The sequence below is a fragment of the Mauremys reevesii genome, linkage group 1 (assembly GCF_016161935.1).
Source record: "Mauremys reevesii isolate NIE-2019 linkage group 1, ASM1616193v1, whole genome shotgun sequence".
Taxonomy (NCBI): domain Eukaryota; kingdom Metazoa; phylum Chordata; order Testudines; family Geoemydidae; genus Mauremys; species Mauremys reevesii.
In genome coordinates, this window is record NC_052623.1 from 2,763,786 (window position 1) to 2,782,406 (window position 18,621).

The window sequence follows — 18,621 nt, forward strand, 5'->3', positions numbered from 1 at the left end:
TTTAGTGTAAACAACCTTCAAGCAGATCTTCCAAAAAAACTGTGCAGTCTAGATCTGCCAACATGGGGAATTGGAGAATCCAGAAATTCCCTTCACAGTGTATCCCAATAGCTAATCAACCTCAGTGCTAAATATTTGGCCCTAATTTTGAGCTGGAATTTGCCTGGCTTCCACTTCCAGCCCTTCGTTTTCACTCAGCCTTTGTCTGGTAGATTACAGAGCCCATTACTACCGGTGATTTTCTTCCTATGAAAGTCTCCTCTTGATCATCTTTTTGATAAGTTGAACAGATATACACATTAAAGTCTAATGATCCAGCCTTTTCTCTATCGTCAAATCATTTTTGTGGCTCATTTTTGCACTCTCTCCAAGTACATCTTTTTTCCAATCTGGACCCCAGAATTGTATTCAGTTTGTTTCACCAATCCCATGTGAAGAGGTCAAATCCTTCCCCTGCTCCAGCTCACCAACTCAATAGTTACCCCTACTAAATCAAATGCCTCTGAGAAATCAAGGTTCATTGTATCAGTATTTTTCCCTTGATCAACCAATGTGTACTTTCATAAAAGGATGAAATCAAGTTTATTTGACAAGACCTGTTTTGCATTAACCCTGTTGGGGACATTTTTTTTCTAATCTTATACCAAATGTTCTGTTGTTTCATAACCTAGTTAATTCTATTATAAGAAAAACCTTTCCCTTTATTTTTATTACTTTACATTTAACACAGGAATTGACATAAAACTTTTCCAGGATTTCTCTGCTTCTTAATATACTTAATAAACACCTTGCTGTGATTCATAGCCTTGCAAACATGCAGGTTTCCCTGATATCATAACATCCCTTATGGATTTTTGTAACTTCCAATTTCTGTTCTTGGCGATCAATTTTCCCTTTTTCCTCCTTGTTATATATTGCTTCCCCCCTCTCCCTTGCTGCCTTCACTTTCCACTGATCTGGATTTTTACTCAAAGTTATTCACTTTGTTGACTGTGGAATCATAAGATTTCCGCTATCTAATAAACTGTTATCAAAGAATTACCAATTTTCATTCATATTTTCTGTTTACAGTTTTCCTCCCAATCAGTTTTGCTGATAATTTTCCTCAGATTTGGGGAATTAGTCCTCTTGGAGCACTAAGTGTCTATCGTTAGTATTGGTTGGGAACTGTCCATTTGAATGTAAATTAGTTTCATTTTTTATTTTTCTCTCCAATATCATATGCTCTTTTCTTTGTTTCTTGTGCAAACTAAAGAGTCCCAGACTCTTCCAGCTGTTTGCATATGTCAGTCTCCCCCATTCTGAAAGCCTTTCTTGGAAATCCCTTTTACATATGCTATACCTTTAATAGAGATTGGGTGACCAAAACTGAACACATATCGCAAACATGTTATTCTCCATCCCGTATCTTAGGGATCTGAACATTGTTTTGTTTTGTCCTTTGCTGTGAATGAGCGAGTGTTTATCATGAGCTGCTATCAATGGGGCCCAGATCTTCTCCCTGAGGTATGTTCTAGTTGGGATGATTCTCCCAGGACATGTCTTCCTAAAAGGTTGTTTTTCCCCCCTCTCTGATTTCAAGCAACTGGTTGAATGGGGAACTCCCCTCAGTATGGACTCCCTATCCTGGCTCTCATTGCATTAAGGAACAATGATAGATAACCACTATCCACACTTGTGTTTTCTACTGGTGCCTCTTAGGGTTCCCCCACCACAAAATGTACGAATTATTAACGCAAGCAGCATAATAAAATTATGGAATTGGATTTAGTAGGGTCATTGCTCATAGTTATTCTCTCTGAATAATGAAAATGTAATTTTTCAGTGTGTGAAGAGCACTCAATCTGCTTCTCCCATGAGAACAGCCTCCACTACTGCATGCAGTGTCTCATATTAATGTTGTCTCTCCATTTAGGCATTTCTACTGCGACCATCACCCGAGATCCTGGGAACACACAGAAAGTCATATGCTAAATGCAGAAGACACCCTTATGCCTCCGAATTGGACACATTCTCCTCTACGCTATGTCAGATTCGAACACAACCGACTTCAGAAACCCCTCCACCTTCATCCTGCTGGGCATTCCTGGCCTAGAGGCAGCCCATGTCTGGATTTCCATCCCCTTCTGTGCTATGTACGCCATAGCTGTGTTGGGGAACTTCACCATCCTGTTCATCGTGAAGAGGGAGCCCAGCCTCCACGGGCCCATGTTCTATTTCCTCTGCATGCTGTCTGTCACCGACTTGGTCATGTCCACATCCACCGTACCCAAAATGCTGAGCATCTTCTGGTTCAATTCCAGGGAGATCAGTTTCAATGCCTGCCTCACCCAGATGTATTTCATTCACTGCTTCTCAGGGATGGAGTCTGGGAACTTTGTGGCCATGGCTTTGGATCGCTATGTGGCCATCTGCCATCCCCTGAGACATTCCATCATCCTGACAAACTCTGTTGTGGCCAAGATAGGCCTGGCCGTGGTACTGCGTAGTGGCATAATCACATTACCCTTGCCCTTCCTGGCGAGGCGGTGGCCATATTGCAGAACCAATATCATCCCCCACTTTTGTTGTGGGCATATAGCTGTGGTGACGCTGGCCTGCGCTGACATCAGCATCAGTAGTTACTATGGCCTGTTTGATCTTCTCTCTGTGATCGGAATGGACGTGGCTTTTATTGCCGTGTCCTATACTCTGATCCTCCGGGCCATCTTCCGCCTCCCCACAAAGGATGCCCGGCTCAAAACTTTTGGAACCTGCATCTCTCATCTTTGTGCCATCTCAGCTTTGTACATCCCGGATTTCTTCTCCTCTCTCACATACCGGTTTGGCCACAATGTGCCCCGGCACTTCCTCGTTCTCTTTGCCAGTGTGTACCTGCTGGTGCCCCCTGTGCTACACCCCATCATTTATGGGGTGAGGACCAAACAGATCCGGGGCAGGCTGCTCCAGCTCTTTTTTTCATAAGGAGACGTAAATGTTTTCTCCTTGTGCTCTGGCTCTCAGATTGAGCTCCGTGCAGAGCTGGCTTGTATATAATGCTGAGACCTCTTCCCTGAATCACTTCCTGGACAGACAAAGAGACGGTAAACCCTTCCCTGTCCTCACTGTGCTGTGTCAATGTGATGAACTGGGGAGTCAGATTACATACACTACACAGGGTTGTGACCTTTCTAATTGCTGTTAGCTGAATGCCTGAAATTACAGTCTTGCCCCATCTCTTCTGTCAAGCCTCATCCCTGCTGTGTGTCTTCTCCCCAATGCCCTGCCCTTGTCACTAACTCTGTATATAGAGAGCGACCCTATCAGGACTCCCGGGATGTATCTCAGCTCTGAGAGGGGGATGGGGTATAGTGGGTAACAGCAGGAGGCAGATACATCTGTGGTCTAAATAAGAAGATCAGAATGGCCATAATCGGTAAAACCAATGGTCCACGTGCCAGGTGCTTCAGAGGGAATGAACAGAACATAGAAATCAGCCTGTGATTCATGCGGAGCAGCTCAGCAGAAGGAGGCAGAAACCCTGAGTCTGGGCTGTCTCAGATTCATCTGGCAGGAGTTCAAGCCTTCAGCCCCAGTAGGCACCACTGGGGAAGGGGCAGAGCTCAAGCTGCCCTGGCAGCAGCGGCAGAAGAAGCCCTCAGTTCATGCTGCCCCAGACCTTGCCGCAGCCACAGAGCAGAGACAGGAGCTGTGGGGGGCGAGGGGGAGAGAAGCCCTACTCATTTGTTTCCCGTCCACCTTCCGTACTGCTCCCATCCAGGGGTTGCCTCCTTTCCCCTGTGCTTAGATGAACCTTATGTGGTGGGTTTTTTCCCTCCGCTCCTTCACCATTTAGGGGCTGATCTCTTCCTTCCATCTCCCTTTCCCTTTCTGGAGATAGAGACGTGTTGTGCAGTGCCTCCAGTACAGTCACTGCAATGGTGGTCTTCTCCCTCTTTGCCCAGAGGATCATCATAGGTCCATGACACTATCCCCCACTGTTCTGTGGGATGACATTCACTATTTTCTGGTGGACACCTGCGATTTCAAGCGTAAGGTGAAGGTCCCTCTCCAGTGTTGGGGAGACTTCCATCTCGTCTTGTGGGCCACGAGGGCTGTTTTGGAGGAGTGGAAGGGAACCGGGAGGCAGGACATCCTGATCTACCAGTGGGCTGGCAACTTCTGTGACAAGCCATTCAGGTGGGTCAGTGATTGTTGCAAGGCTGGATGGGGATTCCATGCTCACGAGGATCCACCTCGTCCCTCAATGTTATGAAGGTTGAAGAAGCCGAAACTCTTTCCCTTACCATGGCTGCCGGCAAGCTGAATTCTGTTGCCCAGTCGAGCATATGTGACGTCTCACACCAAAGCATCAGACACCCAATATAAGAGTCAAAATGCGAACTTGTAGCAAAAGCAATGTGCTATGTAACGTGAATCACTTGATTCAGTGTGAAATAGTCTTCCCTTTGTTCTCTAAAATGTATCTTTTTAAATACTACTCTCCCTTTCTTTCATCCCGCAGCTGTAAATGTTTCTACGCTCCCTCTATCATCTCCATCCCAGAGGCTACTGCAGATTAGAAGGCAAAAAAATGCACTTGCAACGAGATGTTCTCAGAGCTCATGCAGTCCTCCCACACTGAAAGAGCTCAGCAGAACACGGGGCGGCAAACAATGGCCGAGTCCCCTCCTGACCTCCTCCCCAGGTTCCATATCCTCCTCACCCAGATGCCCAAAAACGCAGGGGGGGGGCAGAGTCTATGGGCATCCAGCCACTGCACCTCAGAGGACTGCCCAAGCAACAGAAGGCTGGCATTCAATACATTTTGAACTGTAGTGTGGCCTTGTCCTTCCCTCCTCCCCTCATCCACCACCACACTCAGTGCTTCCCGGCTCACCTACCACTCCCGGGCTACCTTGTGAGTTTTCCCGCTATTTGTGTGATGAATTAATAAAGAATGCATAATTTGGAAACAACAATGACTTTATTGCCTCTGAAATTGGTGATCGAAGGGGGGAGGTCAGCTGGCTTACACAGAATTACAGTCAACCAAGAGGGCGGGTTTTCATAGACTCATAGACTTTAAGGTCAGAAGGAACCATTATGATCATCTAGTCTGACCTCCTGCACAATGCAGGCCACAGAATCTCACCCACCCACTCCTGTAACAAACCCCTAACCTATGTCTGAGTTATTGAAGTCCTCAAATTGTGGGTTGAAGACCTCAAGCTGCAGAGAATCCTCCAGCAAGTGACCCCTGCCCCACGCTGCAGAGGAAGGCGTTTTGAGAAACCTCCAGGGCCTCTGCCAATCTGCCCTGGAGGAAAATTCCTTCCCAATCCCACCCCATCTAACATCCCATCACAAACCACTGGGCATACTTACCTTTGATAATCAAAGATCAATTGCCAAATTAATTGCCAAAATTAGTCTATACCCTCATACCATCCCCTCCATAAACTTATCAAGCTTAGTCTTGAAGTCAGATATGTCTTTTTCCCCCACTACTCCCCTTGGAAGGCTGTTCCAGACCTTCACTCCTCTAATGGTTAGAAACCTTCATCTGATTTCAAGTCTAAACTTCCTAGTGTCCAGTTTATATCCATTTGTTCTTGTGTCCACATTGGTACTAAGCTTAAATAATTCCTCTCCCTCCCTAGTATTTATCCCTCTGATATATTTATAAAGAGCAATCATATCCCCCCTCAAACTTCTTTTGGTTAGGCTAAACAAGCCAAGCTCTTTGAGTCTCCTTTCATAAGACAGGTTTTCCATTCCTCGGCTCATCCTAGTAGCCCGTCTCTGTACCTGTTCCAGTTTGAATCCATCCTTCTTAAACATGGGAGACCAGAGCTGTACACAATATTCCAGATGAGGTCTCACCAGTGCCTTGTATAATGGTACTAACACCTCCTTATCTTTGCTGGAAATACATCGCCTGATGCATCCTAAAACCGCATTAGCTTTTTTAACGGCCTTATCACATTGGCGGCTCATAGTCATCCTGTGATCAACCAATACTCAGGTCCTTCTCCTCCTCCGTTACTCCCAACTGATGTGTACCCAATTTATAACTAAAATTCTTATTATTAATCCCTAAATGCATGACCTTGCACTTTTCACTATTCAATTTCATCCTATTACTATTACTCCAGTTTACAAGATCATCCAGATCTTCCTGTAGGATATCCCGGTCCTTCTCTGTGTTAGCAATACCTCTCAGCTTTGTGTCATCTGCAAACTTTATTAGCACATTCCTGCTTTTTGTGCTAAGGTCAGTAATAAAAAGATTAAATAAGATTGGTCCCAAAACTGATCCTTGAGGAACTTCACTAGTAACCTCCCTCCAGCCTGACAGTTCACCTTTCAGTATGACCCGTTGTAGTCTCCCCTTTAACCAGTTCCTTATCCACCTTTCAATTTTCATATTGATCCCCATCTTTTCCAATTTAGCTAATAATTCCCCATGTGGAACCATTTCAAATGCCTTACTGAAATCGAGGTAAATTAGATCCACTGTGTTTCCTTGGTCTAAAAAATCTGTTACCTTCTCAAAGAAGGAGATCAGGTTGGTTTGGCATGACCTACCTTTTGTAAAACCATGTTGTATTTTGTCCCAATTACCATTGACCTCAATGTCCTTAACTACTTTCTCCTTCAATTTTTTTTTCCAAGACCTTATATACTACAGATGTCAAACTAACAGGCCTATAGTTACTCGGATCACTGTTTTTTCCCTTTCTTAAAAATAGGAACTATGTTAGCAATTCTCCAGTCGTACGGTACAACCCCTGAGTTTACTGATTCATTAAAAATTCTTGCTAATGGGCTTGCAATTTCATGTGCCAGTTCCTTTAATATTCCTGGATGAAGATTATCTGGGCCCTCTGATTTCGTCCCGTTAAGCTGTTTGAGTTTGGCTTCTACCTCGGATGTGGTAATATCTACCTCCATATCCTCATTCCCATTTGTCATCCTACCATTATCCCTAAGCTCCTCATTAGCTTCATTAAAGACTGAAGCAAAGTATTTGTTTAGATATTGGGCCATGCCTAGATTATCTTTAACCTCCATCAAGGAGAAACAAAGAGAACTGTCACACTGTAGCCTGGCCAGTCATGAAACTGGTTTTCAAAGCTTCTCTGATGCGCAGCGTGCTCTGCTGTACTGTTCTAATCACCCTGGTGTCTGGCTGTGCATAATCAGCCACCAGGCAATTTACTCAACCTCCCAACCAGCCATAAACGTCTCCCCCTTACTCTCACAGATATTGTGGAGCATACAGCAAGCAGCAATAACAATGGGAATATTGGTTTTGCTGATGTATAACCTAGTCAGTAAACTACACCAGCGAGATTTTAAATGTCCAAAGGCACATTCTGCCATCATTCTGCACTTGCTCAGCCTATAATTGAACTGCTCCTTGCAACTGTCCAGGCTGCCTGTGTATGGCTTCATGAGCCAGGGCATTCAGGGGTAGGCTGGGTTCCCAAGGATAACTAAAGGCATTTCAACATCGCAACATTTATTTTCTGGTCTGGGAAGTTAGTTCCTTCCAGCAGCTGTTAAAACAGATCAGAGTTCCTGAAGATGTGAGCGTCATGCACCTTTCCCGGCCATCCCGCACTGATGTTGGTGAAACATCCCTTGTGATCCACCAGTGCTTGCAGGACCATTGAAATGTACCCCTTGCGGTTTGCTTACTGGCTGCCACTGGGACTGCGTCTGGCCTTCTACTCAGATGAACCAGAGGAACCCTTACGGATCCAGGTGCCAACCGACGGGAGAGTTACATGTAGCCTGGAGCAGCAAATCCTGTGGCCAGAGACCCAGTCAGCAGGTTTCGTCTGCATTCCCAGCTGACCCAGTGGTGGAATTCTACACCACTATTAAGGCTGGGACGCAATGGAGTCAGGTGACATATTGCCAGGACAGATGGCAGAGCTTCTAGTAGAGGAGGTCAAAAGATCCTTGTGCCTTTGGCTCAAGTGCACATAAAAATGTGTGTTGGGAAGCTGCATTATCAGTGTGGGTAGTACAGGCATGGCCAACCTGAGCCTGAGAAGGAGCCAGAATTTTCCAATGTACATTGCTAAAGAGACACAGTATTACATCAGCCGCTCTCCCATCATCCCCGTCTCTGCTCCCAGCTGGTTCATGCCGTGCAGGAGGCTCTGGGGATGGGGAGGAGTGAGGGTCTGGCAGGCTCAGGGGAGGGGGTGGGAAAGTGTCTCCCTACAACAAGGATCGTTCTGCTGGAACCTCAGCGGGAACGAGGGAAAGTCCCAGGAGCTGCTGAAGGACTGAGACTGAGTCTCCTTGACTCCTCTGCAGCAGGGGGAAGCTGCAGGGTCCCAAGAGCTGGGGTGGTTGAGACCAGCTACTGCACTGCAGCTGAAGGCAGAGTCTCCTCGGGGAGGGAGAAGTGTGTATTACCTGTCAGGGAGAAAATGTCCAGATTACAGCTATACGAGGGAGATCCCATTGCTAGGAAGCATGGGAAGATGTGTCCCAGAAGGGAGAACAGAGAAAGGTGATGGAATACAAGAAATCACTGGGGAGGTGGGTGAGACTTCCTTTAACACTGCAGCAGGAGGCAACAGCACCTCAGGAAGGGAGGGGAGAGTAGCGCCTCTCAGTGAGACAGCTGTCCTTTCTGTTAGCTGTGAGCCCTTCACAACTGAACAGGGGACAGGTCCCACCCTAGAGAGCCAAGGGGTGTGTGTTTTGGGGAGGGGACAGAGGGGGAATCTGGGAAAGGAATAGTGGCAGTACAGGAATGTCTCCTCACTGGTCACTTGGGAGAGGATGCCCAGGACAGAATGGCTGATTCAGCATCTGTGCATCCAGGCACTCAGCCTGTGACTCAAGTTTTGAGAGGGGATTTTGTCACTGGCCTCCTGGAGGGGATCAGTCACATAACTGACCTCTCGGGGATAGAGAGAGGGGTGACAGAGGGTACCCCAATCCAGCTCTATGGTGTGCTTGTGAAAATGAACTGTCTCTTTAGAATCATAGAATTACAGAAAATTAGGGTTCAAAGTGACATCAGGAGGTATCTAGTTCAACCCAATGGTCATAGCAGGACCAACACCAACTAAATCATCCCAGCCAGGGCTTTGTCAATACAGGCCTTCAAAACATCCAAGAATGGTGATTCCACCACCTCTCTAGGGAACCCATTCCAGTGCTTCACCACCCTCCTAGTGAAATAGTGTTTCCTAATATCCAACCTAGTCCTCCCCCACTGCAACTTGAGACCATTGCTCCTTGTTCTGTCATCTGCCACCACTGAGAACAGTCGAGCTCCATCCTCTTTAGAACACCCCCCCCACACACACAGATAGTTGAAGGCTGCTATCAAATCTCCACTCACTCTTTTCTACTGCAGACTAAACAAGCCATCTTCTGTCAGCCTCTCCTCATAAGTCATGTGCCCCCAGCCCCCTAACCATTTTAGTTGCCCTCCTCTGGACTCTCTCCTTTTTATTCACATCTTTTCCGTAGTGTGGAGGCTGAAAACTGGACACAGTACTCCAGATGTGGCTTCATTTTTGTTGCCGTTTGCTGGACTCTTTCCTATTTGTTCACTCCTTTCTGTAGTGGTAGAGGGGAATTATCACCTCCCTCGATCTGCTGGCAATGCTCCAACTAATGCAGCCCAGTATGGCGGTAACCTTCTCCGTAACAAGGGCACACTGCTGACTCCTATCCAGCTTCTCATCCACTGTAATCTCCAGGTCCTTTTCTGCAGAAATACTGTTTAGTCACTCAGTCCCCAGCTTGTAGAGGTGCATGGGAAACTTCCATCCTCATTTCCGGACTCTGTACTTGTCCTTGTTGAACCTCCTCAGATTTCTTCTGGCCCAGTCCTCCAATTTCTCTAGGTCACTCTGGACCATATCTCTACCCCCCAGCATATCTACCTCTCCCCGCAGCTTTAAGAGAGGATGTAGATCTGACTGAATAAATTTTTGTCTGTGAAAATGCTAATGACCCTCCTGACAGAGGGCAGCAGGAACTTCTCTGGGCTGGGAAGACACAGGAAGGGGCCTGAAAGGGCTGCTGGTAGAAGGCACAACGCTTTGCCCAGAGAGCACAGATCACCATCACAACCCTCTAGTTAAAGTGTTTGGAGTGGGGATCACAGGGAAACCCCAGTGGGGGGGTGAACTTTTTCCATGGGCATAACCCTGGGTTGGAAGGTAGGTTCAGTGAGGGCTGGACAACATGCAAAGTGCTCTTACATCGTGAAATGATCAGACCCTTGAATACCAAGTACTTAAAGATGACCTTGAACTGAGATCCCCACTGAAGGGGACACTGAGGGGTAAGGAAATCCAGTAACTAACCAGATGTTAAGGTTCAGGAAGTAGCTGAAAGCCAAAATGTAATTTCAACAAACCGCACTGTGGTGTAGTAAATATACCTGGGAACGCCTAGCCGTAATAAAAGATTTGCTCTTATTGGTATCATGATGGAAACTTAGTTGTTAACGGTAAATCTTATGACAAAAAAATTTAGCACTGATGGTAAACCTATGAAAAGGTGAAGCAGGAATGATTTTGGGGGAAAGATTTTGAACATACAAGAAGTAATGAACAAGACGCCATACATGACTATTGCTTCCCAGAGAACACCTGTTCACATGCTCAAAGCTTGTCACATGAGGGAAATGAAATATACCTGGTCTGCTGTCTGGAGGGAGAAACTGAGGCACAACACCTCATGGCGTTGATGAATCCATGTATTGAGTTACAACTAGTTGGAAAAACACAATGGTTAACAACGCTACACAGAAAGTACCCTAGACAACTTCTGATATCACTAGGCTCATCTACAAAGTGTTGACAGGTACGTACACGTTTGGAAGAACACCTCTGGATAACACGACAATGTTTGGGACTTGTATGGTCAAAAAGTAAAGAGAGCCTTGAGCACACTGCTTCTGCATCAGCCACTGACTAACACTCCTCCAGTGAACAAAGGGGAGAAAAGTGACATTCTGTGTCACAAAACAACACCCTGAAAACCCCATATTTACCTTGATGATATGAATATGATGTGATTTTTTATAAAGTATAAAAAATATGTGATGTATTTGTATACATGTACAATTTTTGTACCTAAAGTTCTGAAAGCATGGAGGGCATGTGACCAGCTTCTGTGACTCCGGACTCCATCTTGTGTCTGTACTTTTCCACTAACTGTGCTGGAGACTTTTGCTTGGAATAATGAAGCTCCCTCTACCCGGCAGAAGCTATAACATGTGGAAGGGACGTCATCACTTGGCCTCACTCCCCAAACAACCCAACACAAAAGACCTTAGAACCTGGGACTGAACTGGGGCTGTGGTCCCAGGCTGAAGGGATTTCTAGCCTGTGCATGGAAGATTGGTGGATTGTTTGTACCATCAGGGTGACACACTGCTTGATTCAAAGCCTCTCTAGTGTTGAGAACTTAGTTTGTGATGTTGTTTATTTCCCAGATTTCAACTTTGTTCTTTACGCTATTACTTATAATCACGTAAACAATCGATCTTTCTCTAATTAATGAATCTGTTTGATATTATTTTCCTTACTACAGGATGTTGTTTGAAACGTAGAAGGGAAATCTGCTCAGGCTGATGTATTGTCCTCTCCACACTGAGGGAGAGGCAGACTCGGAAATAAACTGACACTGGTCAGGCTTTTGGCTAGGGCAAGATGGAACAGCTCTTGAGTCCTAGGCTGGAGAGCTGGGGGGAACTGGCTGGAGCCTCTCTACTGTAGTTTCATGGCTGGCTAGCGAAAGCTTTCATGTACCTGCAGCTGAGTGTGTCCCTGTCTGTGTATAGCTGTGTAAGTGCAAGACCTGAGAGGATTGCAGCTTATCACAGCCTCACAGTATGAGAGAGAGTCCAGATTGGTTTGCCAGAGGACTCGGCGGTCCCCAGTTCCAGGTTGCACCCCAGGGAATTCCTTCCCCCCACTCCGCCCCAGTGACCAGGCCCTGTAAGACTGGGAGTCCATTTTACTGTTGTCATGTGGTCACTTACTGACAGAGAGACTCTGGTTATGGAAGGGAAGTCAGGACACTTGGGTTCTGTCAGTCAGTGTCCGTATGACTTTGGAAAAGTCATGTCTCCCCGTGCCTCAGTTTACAGATCAGTGAAATGGGGATGGTTCATAGTGACTTTTCTTTGCTAGGTGTTTTGAAGATACATCAATGAAAGCCGCTACACAGTATAATGATAGATACTGATGAGAAGTACTGATCTCTGATCCCTTAGCGACAGCCCCATGTGTTTGCTCTAAGTGCTTGTGTCTCCTCTTAGTCAACTTACTTCGGATCTCTCTGTCTACTATCTACCCATCTATCCTGAGAATTAGGCATTATCCCTAATTTTCTTTCTCATCAACTATAATTTTTAAGTACAGACACACAAACGTACAGAGCAGCCAATTCCTCTATGACTCAGCGCAAAACCCACGAGTTTTCATCTCCCTTTGGGAAGGTTCCTTAATTGCTGTTTACTCCTAAAGCTGGATAATTAGCATGGAAGTAGAGAGTTGCTTGTCTACAGCCTGTTTACACTCAGATCCTGCCTTCTCCTCTAGAGGCTGAGAGAACCCCACTGGGATTACACAGAGCTATATTAGAAACTGTGCACACCATTTGTCGGCTCTCGGCGTGGGATGCTGCTGCAGATGCTGGGTTCAGAGAGGTGTGGGTCATGGATACCTGAGTGGGATTCCTAAGGAGGACACTTCGTTCTCAGAATTCACAGGTACCATCTCTTGCTGAGAAGCTCACCTCATCGGCAAACCCTGTGAAACATGGGTGTGGAGGGATAGAGAGTAAGTCTGTTGTCCTTTCCGCTCTGCACAACCATGACACATCCCAGGGCCCTTGCCATAACTGATGAGTTTGATAAAGAATCACTGGCCAAAATGTCACTGATTTCTGGGCACCCCTGCTCATCCTGCCTGATGGACTCCAGCCCCACGGTGGTGCATTTTAGTGGCACAGTGAATCCTTCAGGATGAAAGGTGTTAGTAGATGTGCAGTACAAGGCCAAATACTGAGACAATGGCCCGTGCTTTCCTTAGGCCCCATATTTCTCCCAGCTTCATTAGAGAAGTCTGCTGAACTTTATACCTGAGGTGATGACACCAGCAGCACATACAATGATCAATCTATTTGTGAATCCCAATCTTCTATGCTCTTCACTCCAGTAATGTTGGTAAGAAGGAGTTCTACAGGCCAAATAGGAATTATGGTAGCAATTACCTTTTCTGAATGTTATATCTTCAGACTTTCAATTTTAACTAATTATTTCCTTGTTCATGTTATGAGAAACATTAAATATAAATGCAGGATCTACTTTCTTTATCAATAGATCCACAGGGTATAAGCTCAGGAGGGACCATTTGATCATCCACTCTAACCTTCTGTAAAACACAGGCCCATTAAATTTCACTCAGTTACATCTGAATTGAGCCAAAAGAGGTGTGCGTGACTAAGGTCGGGTCTACACTAGGATTTTACATCATAGAATGATGGAGCCATAGAGTTATAACGTAATGCAAAGTATAGCTAGTCTATCCCCCTGACAAGATGCAGGATTTGTTTTGTCTTAGTCATCTAAGACTGATGGCCATTCATACAACTTTGTAAAACCTCCGCAGAAGGCGATTCCATGACTTCCCTTGGAGTCTGTTCCATTGGCCTCCTGTAGTTAAAGTTAGGAAGATTTTCCTGAAATTTAATTTAAATCTCCTAGGCTGGAATTTTAACCCATTGCCTCTTGTCCTGCCACTCTGTGCTAAGACAGAGAAACTTTCCTCCACCTTTTTATGGCAGACTTTCAAGTGTTAGAAGACCACTATCATGTCCCCAAGTAATCTCCTCTTTTCCAAGTAAACATCCTGGTTTCTTAGGTTTGCCCATACAGTTTGCATTCCATCCCTTGCAAAACATTTGTTACTTGTCTATGGATCCTTTCCAGATTCTCTACATCCTTTCTATACCTCGGTGAGCAAAATTTGACACATTTCTCCAATTGACCCCTATCTCACACCTAATAGAGGAATACTATCATGTACCATGACTTGCATGTTATACTTCTGCCAATATAAGAAATCATAGTTTTTGCCTTTTTTGAAACATTTTTCATAATGTCAAACCTAAACCACCGTTTCTGCAATTTAAGTCCATTGCTTCTTGTCTTCTCTTCAGAGGCTAAGGAGAACACTTTTTCTCCCTCCTTGTAACAACCTTTTAGGTATTTGAAAGCAGCAAAGAATCCTGTGGCACCTTATATACTAACAGACATTTTGCAGAATGAGCTTTCATGGGTGAATACCCACTTCTTCGTATTCACCTACGAAAGCTCATGCTGCAAAACGTCTGTTAGTCTATAAGGTGCCACAGGATTCTTTGCTGCTTTTACAGATACAGACTAACACGGCTACCCCTCTGATACTAGGTATTTGAAAACGGTTATCCTTTCCCCCCTCAGTCTTCTCTTATTCAGACTAAACAAACCTAGATCTTCCAGTCTTCCCTCATAGGTCGTATTTTCAAGACTCTTAATCATCCTTTTCTCCAGTTTTTCCTGATCCGTTTGAATGTTTATCTGATTCTCTAAAGACTTGCAACCCCTCTCAACTTAGTATCATCTACAAAATTAACAAGTTTACACTCTATGACATGATCTAAATCGTTGATGAAGACATTGAAAAGAACTGGACCCAGAATTGGTCCCTGCGGGACCCCACTTTTTAGATCCTTCCAGCATCACTGTGAACCACTGATAACTACTCTCTGGGAGCATTTTTTCAACCAGTTATGTACACACCTTACAGTAGCTCCAGCTAGGCTGCATTTTCCTAATTTGTTAATGAGAAGGTTATGCAAGACTGTATCAAAAGCTGTACTAATATCTATATATACCACAGCTACTGCTTCCCTACATCCACAGGGCTTGTTACCCTGTCAAAGAAAGCTATCAGGTTGGTTTGACATGATTTGTTCTTGATGAATCCATGCTGACTGTCACTTACCACTTTATTATCCTTCAGAGTACTATAGGATGCATTTTGTCAGGCCCTGGTGACTTGAAGACATCTAATTTGTCCCAGTGACTTTTAACTTGTTCTTTCTCTATTTTAGGAGATGAATCTACCCCATTTTCACTGGCATTCTCTGTTTCAGGTGTCCAAACACCACCAACCATCTTGGTGAAAACTGAAATAAACAATGGTTAATCACCCTCACTGCTAAATATTTAGCCCTAATTTCAAGCTGGAATTTGCCTGGCTTCTGCTTCCAGTCTTTCGGTCTTGCTCAGCCTTTGTCTGGTAGATTACAGAGCCCATTATAACCCCTGATTTTCTCCAAATTAAAGTCTCTGCTTTATCATCTTTTTTATAAGTTAAAGAGATACACACCTTCAAGTCTAATGATCCAGCATTTACTCTTATCCTCCAATCATTTCTGTGGGTCTTCTTTGCACCGTCTCCAAGTTTTCAACATCTTTTTTCAAATGTGGACCCCAGAACTGGATGCAGTTTGTTTCACCAATCCCATGTGCAGAGGTAAAATCCTTCCCCTGCTCCAACTCACCAACTCAATATTTTCCACTATTAAATCAAAGGTCTCTGAGAAATCAAGGTTTGTTGCATCAGTGTCGTTCCCTTGATCCACCAACTCTGTACCCTTGATCAACCAATGTGTACTCTCATAATAGGATGAAATCAAGTTTATTTGACAAGATCTTTTTCAGTTAAATGCTGTTGGTGACTGGTATTACTTATATATCTAACTAATCCCATACTAGCTTCTCCATTGTTTCTTAAGCTTGTCAATTCTTTAAAAAAAAAACTCTTTCTGTTTATTTTTAATACTTTATATATAACACAGGAATTGGCATAAATCTTTTCCGGGATTTCATTTGTTCTTAATATAATCAATAACCTCCTTTTTGTGATCCATAGCCCTGCAAACATGGAGTTTTCCATGATGTCTTAAAGTTCTTTATCAATTTTCCTAACTTCTGATTTCTGTTGCTGGCCAGTTATTTTCCCTTTTTCCTCATTGTTACATATTGCTTCCCACCATCTAATTCTTGCCTTCACTTTACCACTGAACTGATTTTTTACCCTAAGTTGTTCACTTTGCTGACTATGGAATTGAGAGTTTTCTGATATCTAATAAAATGTTATCAAAGAATTACCAATATTCATTCATATTTTTCTGTCTACATTTTTCCTCCCAAACAGTTTTGCTGACATCATCTTTAGGAAATTGTCTATCGATAGTACTGGTTGGGAACTGTCCATTTGAATGTAAATCAGTTTCATTTTTAAATTTTCCTCTCCTATATCATATGTCCTCATCTTTGTCTTTTGAGAAAAATAAAGAGTCCCAGACTTTTCTATCCTTAATAGACACTGGATGACTAAAACTGAACACATTCCCAAATATGTTATGCTCCATCCCATATCTTGGGATCTGAACATTCTTTTGTTTTGTTCACTGCTCCGAATGAGCAGGTGTTTCTCTTGAGCTGCTATCTATGGTGCCCAGGTCTTTCCCCTGAAGTATGTTATAGTTGGGATGTTTCTCCCAGCACGTCATCTCAAAAGTTTGTTTTTTCCCCCTCTCTGATTTTGAGCAACTGGTTGAATGGGGAACTCCCTTCAGTATGGACTCCCTATCCTGGCTCTCATTCCATTAAAGAACAATGATAGATAAGCAGTATCCACCCTTGTGTTTCCTGCTGGTGCCTCTTAAGGTTCTCCCACCACAAAGTGTAGGAATTCTTAATGCAGGGAGCACAATACAAATATGGAATTGGATTTAGTAGGGTCATTGCTCATAGTTATTCTCTCTGAATAATGAAAATGTAATTTTTCAGTGTGTGAAGAGAGATCAATCTGCTTTTCACATGAGAACAGCCTCCACTACTGCATGCAGTGTCTCATATTAACGTTGTCTCTCCATGCAGGCATTTCTACTGCGACCATCACCCGAGATCCTGGGAACACACAGGAAGTCAGGGGAGCATACGGTACATGCAGGAGACACCCTTATACCTCAGAGTTGGACACTTTCTCCCCAACGCCATGTCAGATTCGAACAGAACTGACTTCAGAAACCCCTCAAACTTCATCCTACTTGGCATTCCTGGCCTAGAAGCAGCCCATATCTGGATCTCCATTCCTTTCTGCGCTATGTACACCATAGCCGTGTTGGGGAACTTCACCATCCTATTCATCATTAAAAGGGATCCAAGCCTCCACGGGCCCATGTACTATTTCCTCTGCATGCTGGCTGTCACCGACTTGGTCATGTCCACATCCACCATACCCAAAATGCTGAGCATCTTCTGGTTCAATTCCAGGGAGATCAGTTTCAGTGCCTGCCTCACCCAGATGTACTTCCTTAACTGCTTCTCAACGATGGAGTCTGGAATCCTCGTGGCCATGGCTTTTGATCGCTACATGGCAATCTGCAATCCTCTGAGATATTTAACGACCCTGACAAACTCTGCTGTGGCCAAGATAGGCCTGGCTGTGGTGCTGCATAGTGGGATACTCTCATTACCCTATCCCTTCCTGGTGAGGCGGTACCCATATTGCAGAACCAATATCATCCCCCACTTCTATTGTGGACATATGGCCGTGGTGAAGCTGGCCTGCGCTGACATCCGCGTCAATAGTTACTACGGGCTGTTTGATCTTTTCTCTGTGATCGGAGTGGATGTGTTTTTTATCGCCGTGTCCTATATTCTGATCCTTCGGGCCATCTTCCGCCTCCCCACAAAGGATGCCTGGCTCAAAACTTTTGGGACCTGCATCTCTCATCTTTCTGCCATCTCAGCTTTGTACATTCCAGATTTAGTCTCCTCTCTCATTCAGCGGTTTGGCCACAATGTGCCGCTACATTTCCTCATTCTTATTACCAGTGTGTACCAGCTGGTGCCCCCCATGATACACCCCATCATTTATGGGGTGAGGACCAAGCAGATCCGGGACAGGCTGCTCCACCTCTTTACTCATAAGGGGACCTAAATGTTTTCTCCTTGTGCTCTGGCTCATAAATTAAGCTGGTTGGTCCATGATGTGATGGCTCCTCCCTGAATCACTTCCTGGACAGACAGAGAGACATTAAACCCTTTCCTGTCCTTACTGTGCTGTGTCAATGTGATGAACTGGGGAGTCAGTCTATGCACACTACACCGGGTTGCCACCTTTCTAATTGCTCGTAGCTGGATCCCTGGAATTACAATTATGCCCCATCTCTTTTGTCAAGCCTCGACCGTGTGTCTTCTCCCCAAGGTCCTGCCCCTGTCACTTGCTCATGTCTTCCTCCCCCCCCTTCTCAGCTGCGACCCAGTAATCTCTAAAACCAATGTGTTTTCATAACTTATGGCAAGTCATTTAAGGGGCATTGTTTAGTGTTAACATTTTAATGTTTATTCTTACTTTGTTACTAACTCTGTGCAGAGAGAGACTCCTGTGATCTGCCGCAGCTCTGGGAAGGGAGTGGGGAATAATTTGTTACAGCAGGAGGCATATACACCTGAGGTCTAAAGAAGAAGATCAGAATGGCCATACTGGGTAAAACCAATGGTCCGTGTAGCCCAGTAGC

The 18,621-nt window shown here is 44.8% G+C and overlaps 2 protein-coding genes across 2 annotated transcripts; both read left to right on the forward strand.

Annotated features, from left to right (window-relative positions):
* The first annotated feature begins 2,025 nt into the window (after window positions 1-2,025).
* On the forward strand, window positions 2,026-2,964 carry LOC120375861 (olfactory receptor 52R1-like). Its single transcript, XM_039496858.1, has one exon. It carries the CDS (start codon window positions 2,026-2,028, stop codon window positions 2,962-2,964), a length of 939 nt encoding a protein of 312 aa, XP_039352792.1.
* Window positions 2,965-17,093: 14,129 nt separating this feature from the next.
* LOC120376024 (olfactory receptor 52K1-like) lies at window positions 17,094-18,041 on the forward strand. The gene has a single exon (XM_039496955.1). It carries the CDS (start codon window positions 17,094-17,096, stop codon window positions 18,039-18,041), a length of 948 nt encoding a protein of 315 aa, XP_039352889.1.
* Window positions 18,042-18,621: the final 580 nt, after the last annotated feature.

What these genes read in the sequence shown, in the direction of transcription:
- LOC120376024 (XM_039496955.1), top strand. Translation starts at nt 17,094, where the DNA reads ATGTCAGATTCGAACAGAACTGACTTCAGAAACCCCTCAAACTTCATC.
- LOC120375861 (XM_039496858.1), top strand. Translation starts at nt 2,026, where the DNA reads ATGTCAGATTCGAACACAACCGACTTCAGAAACCCCTCCACCTTCATC.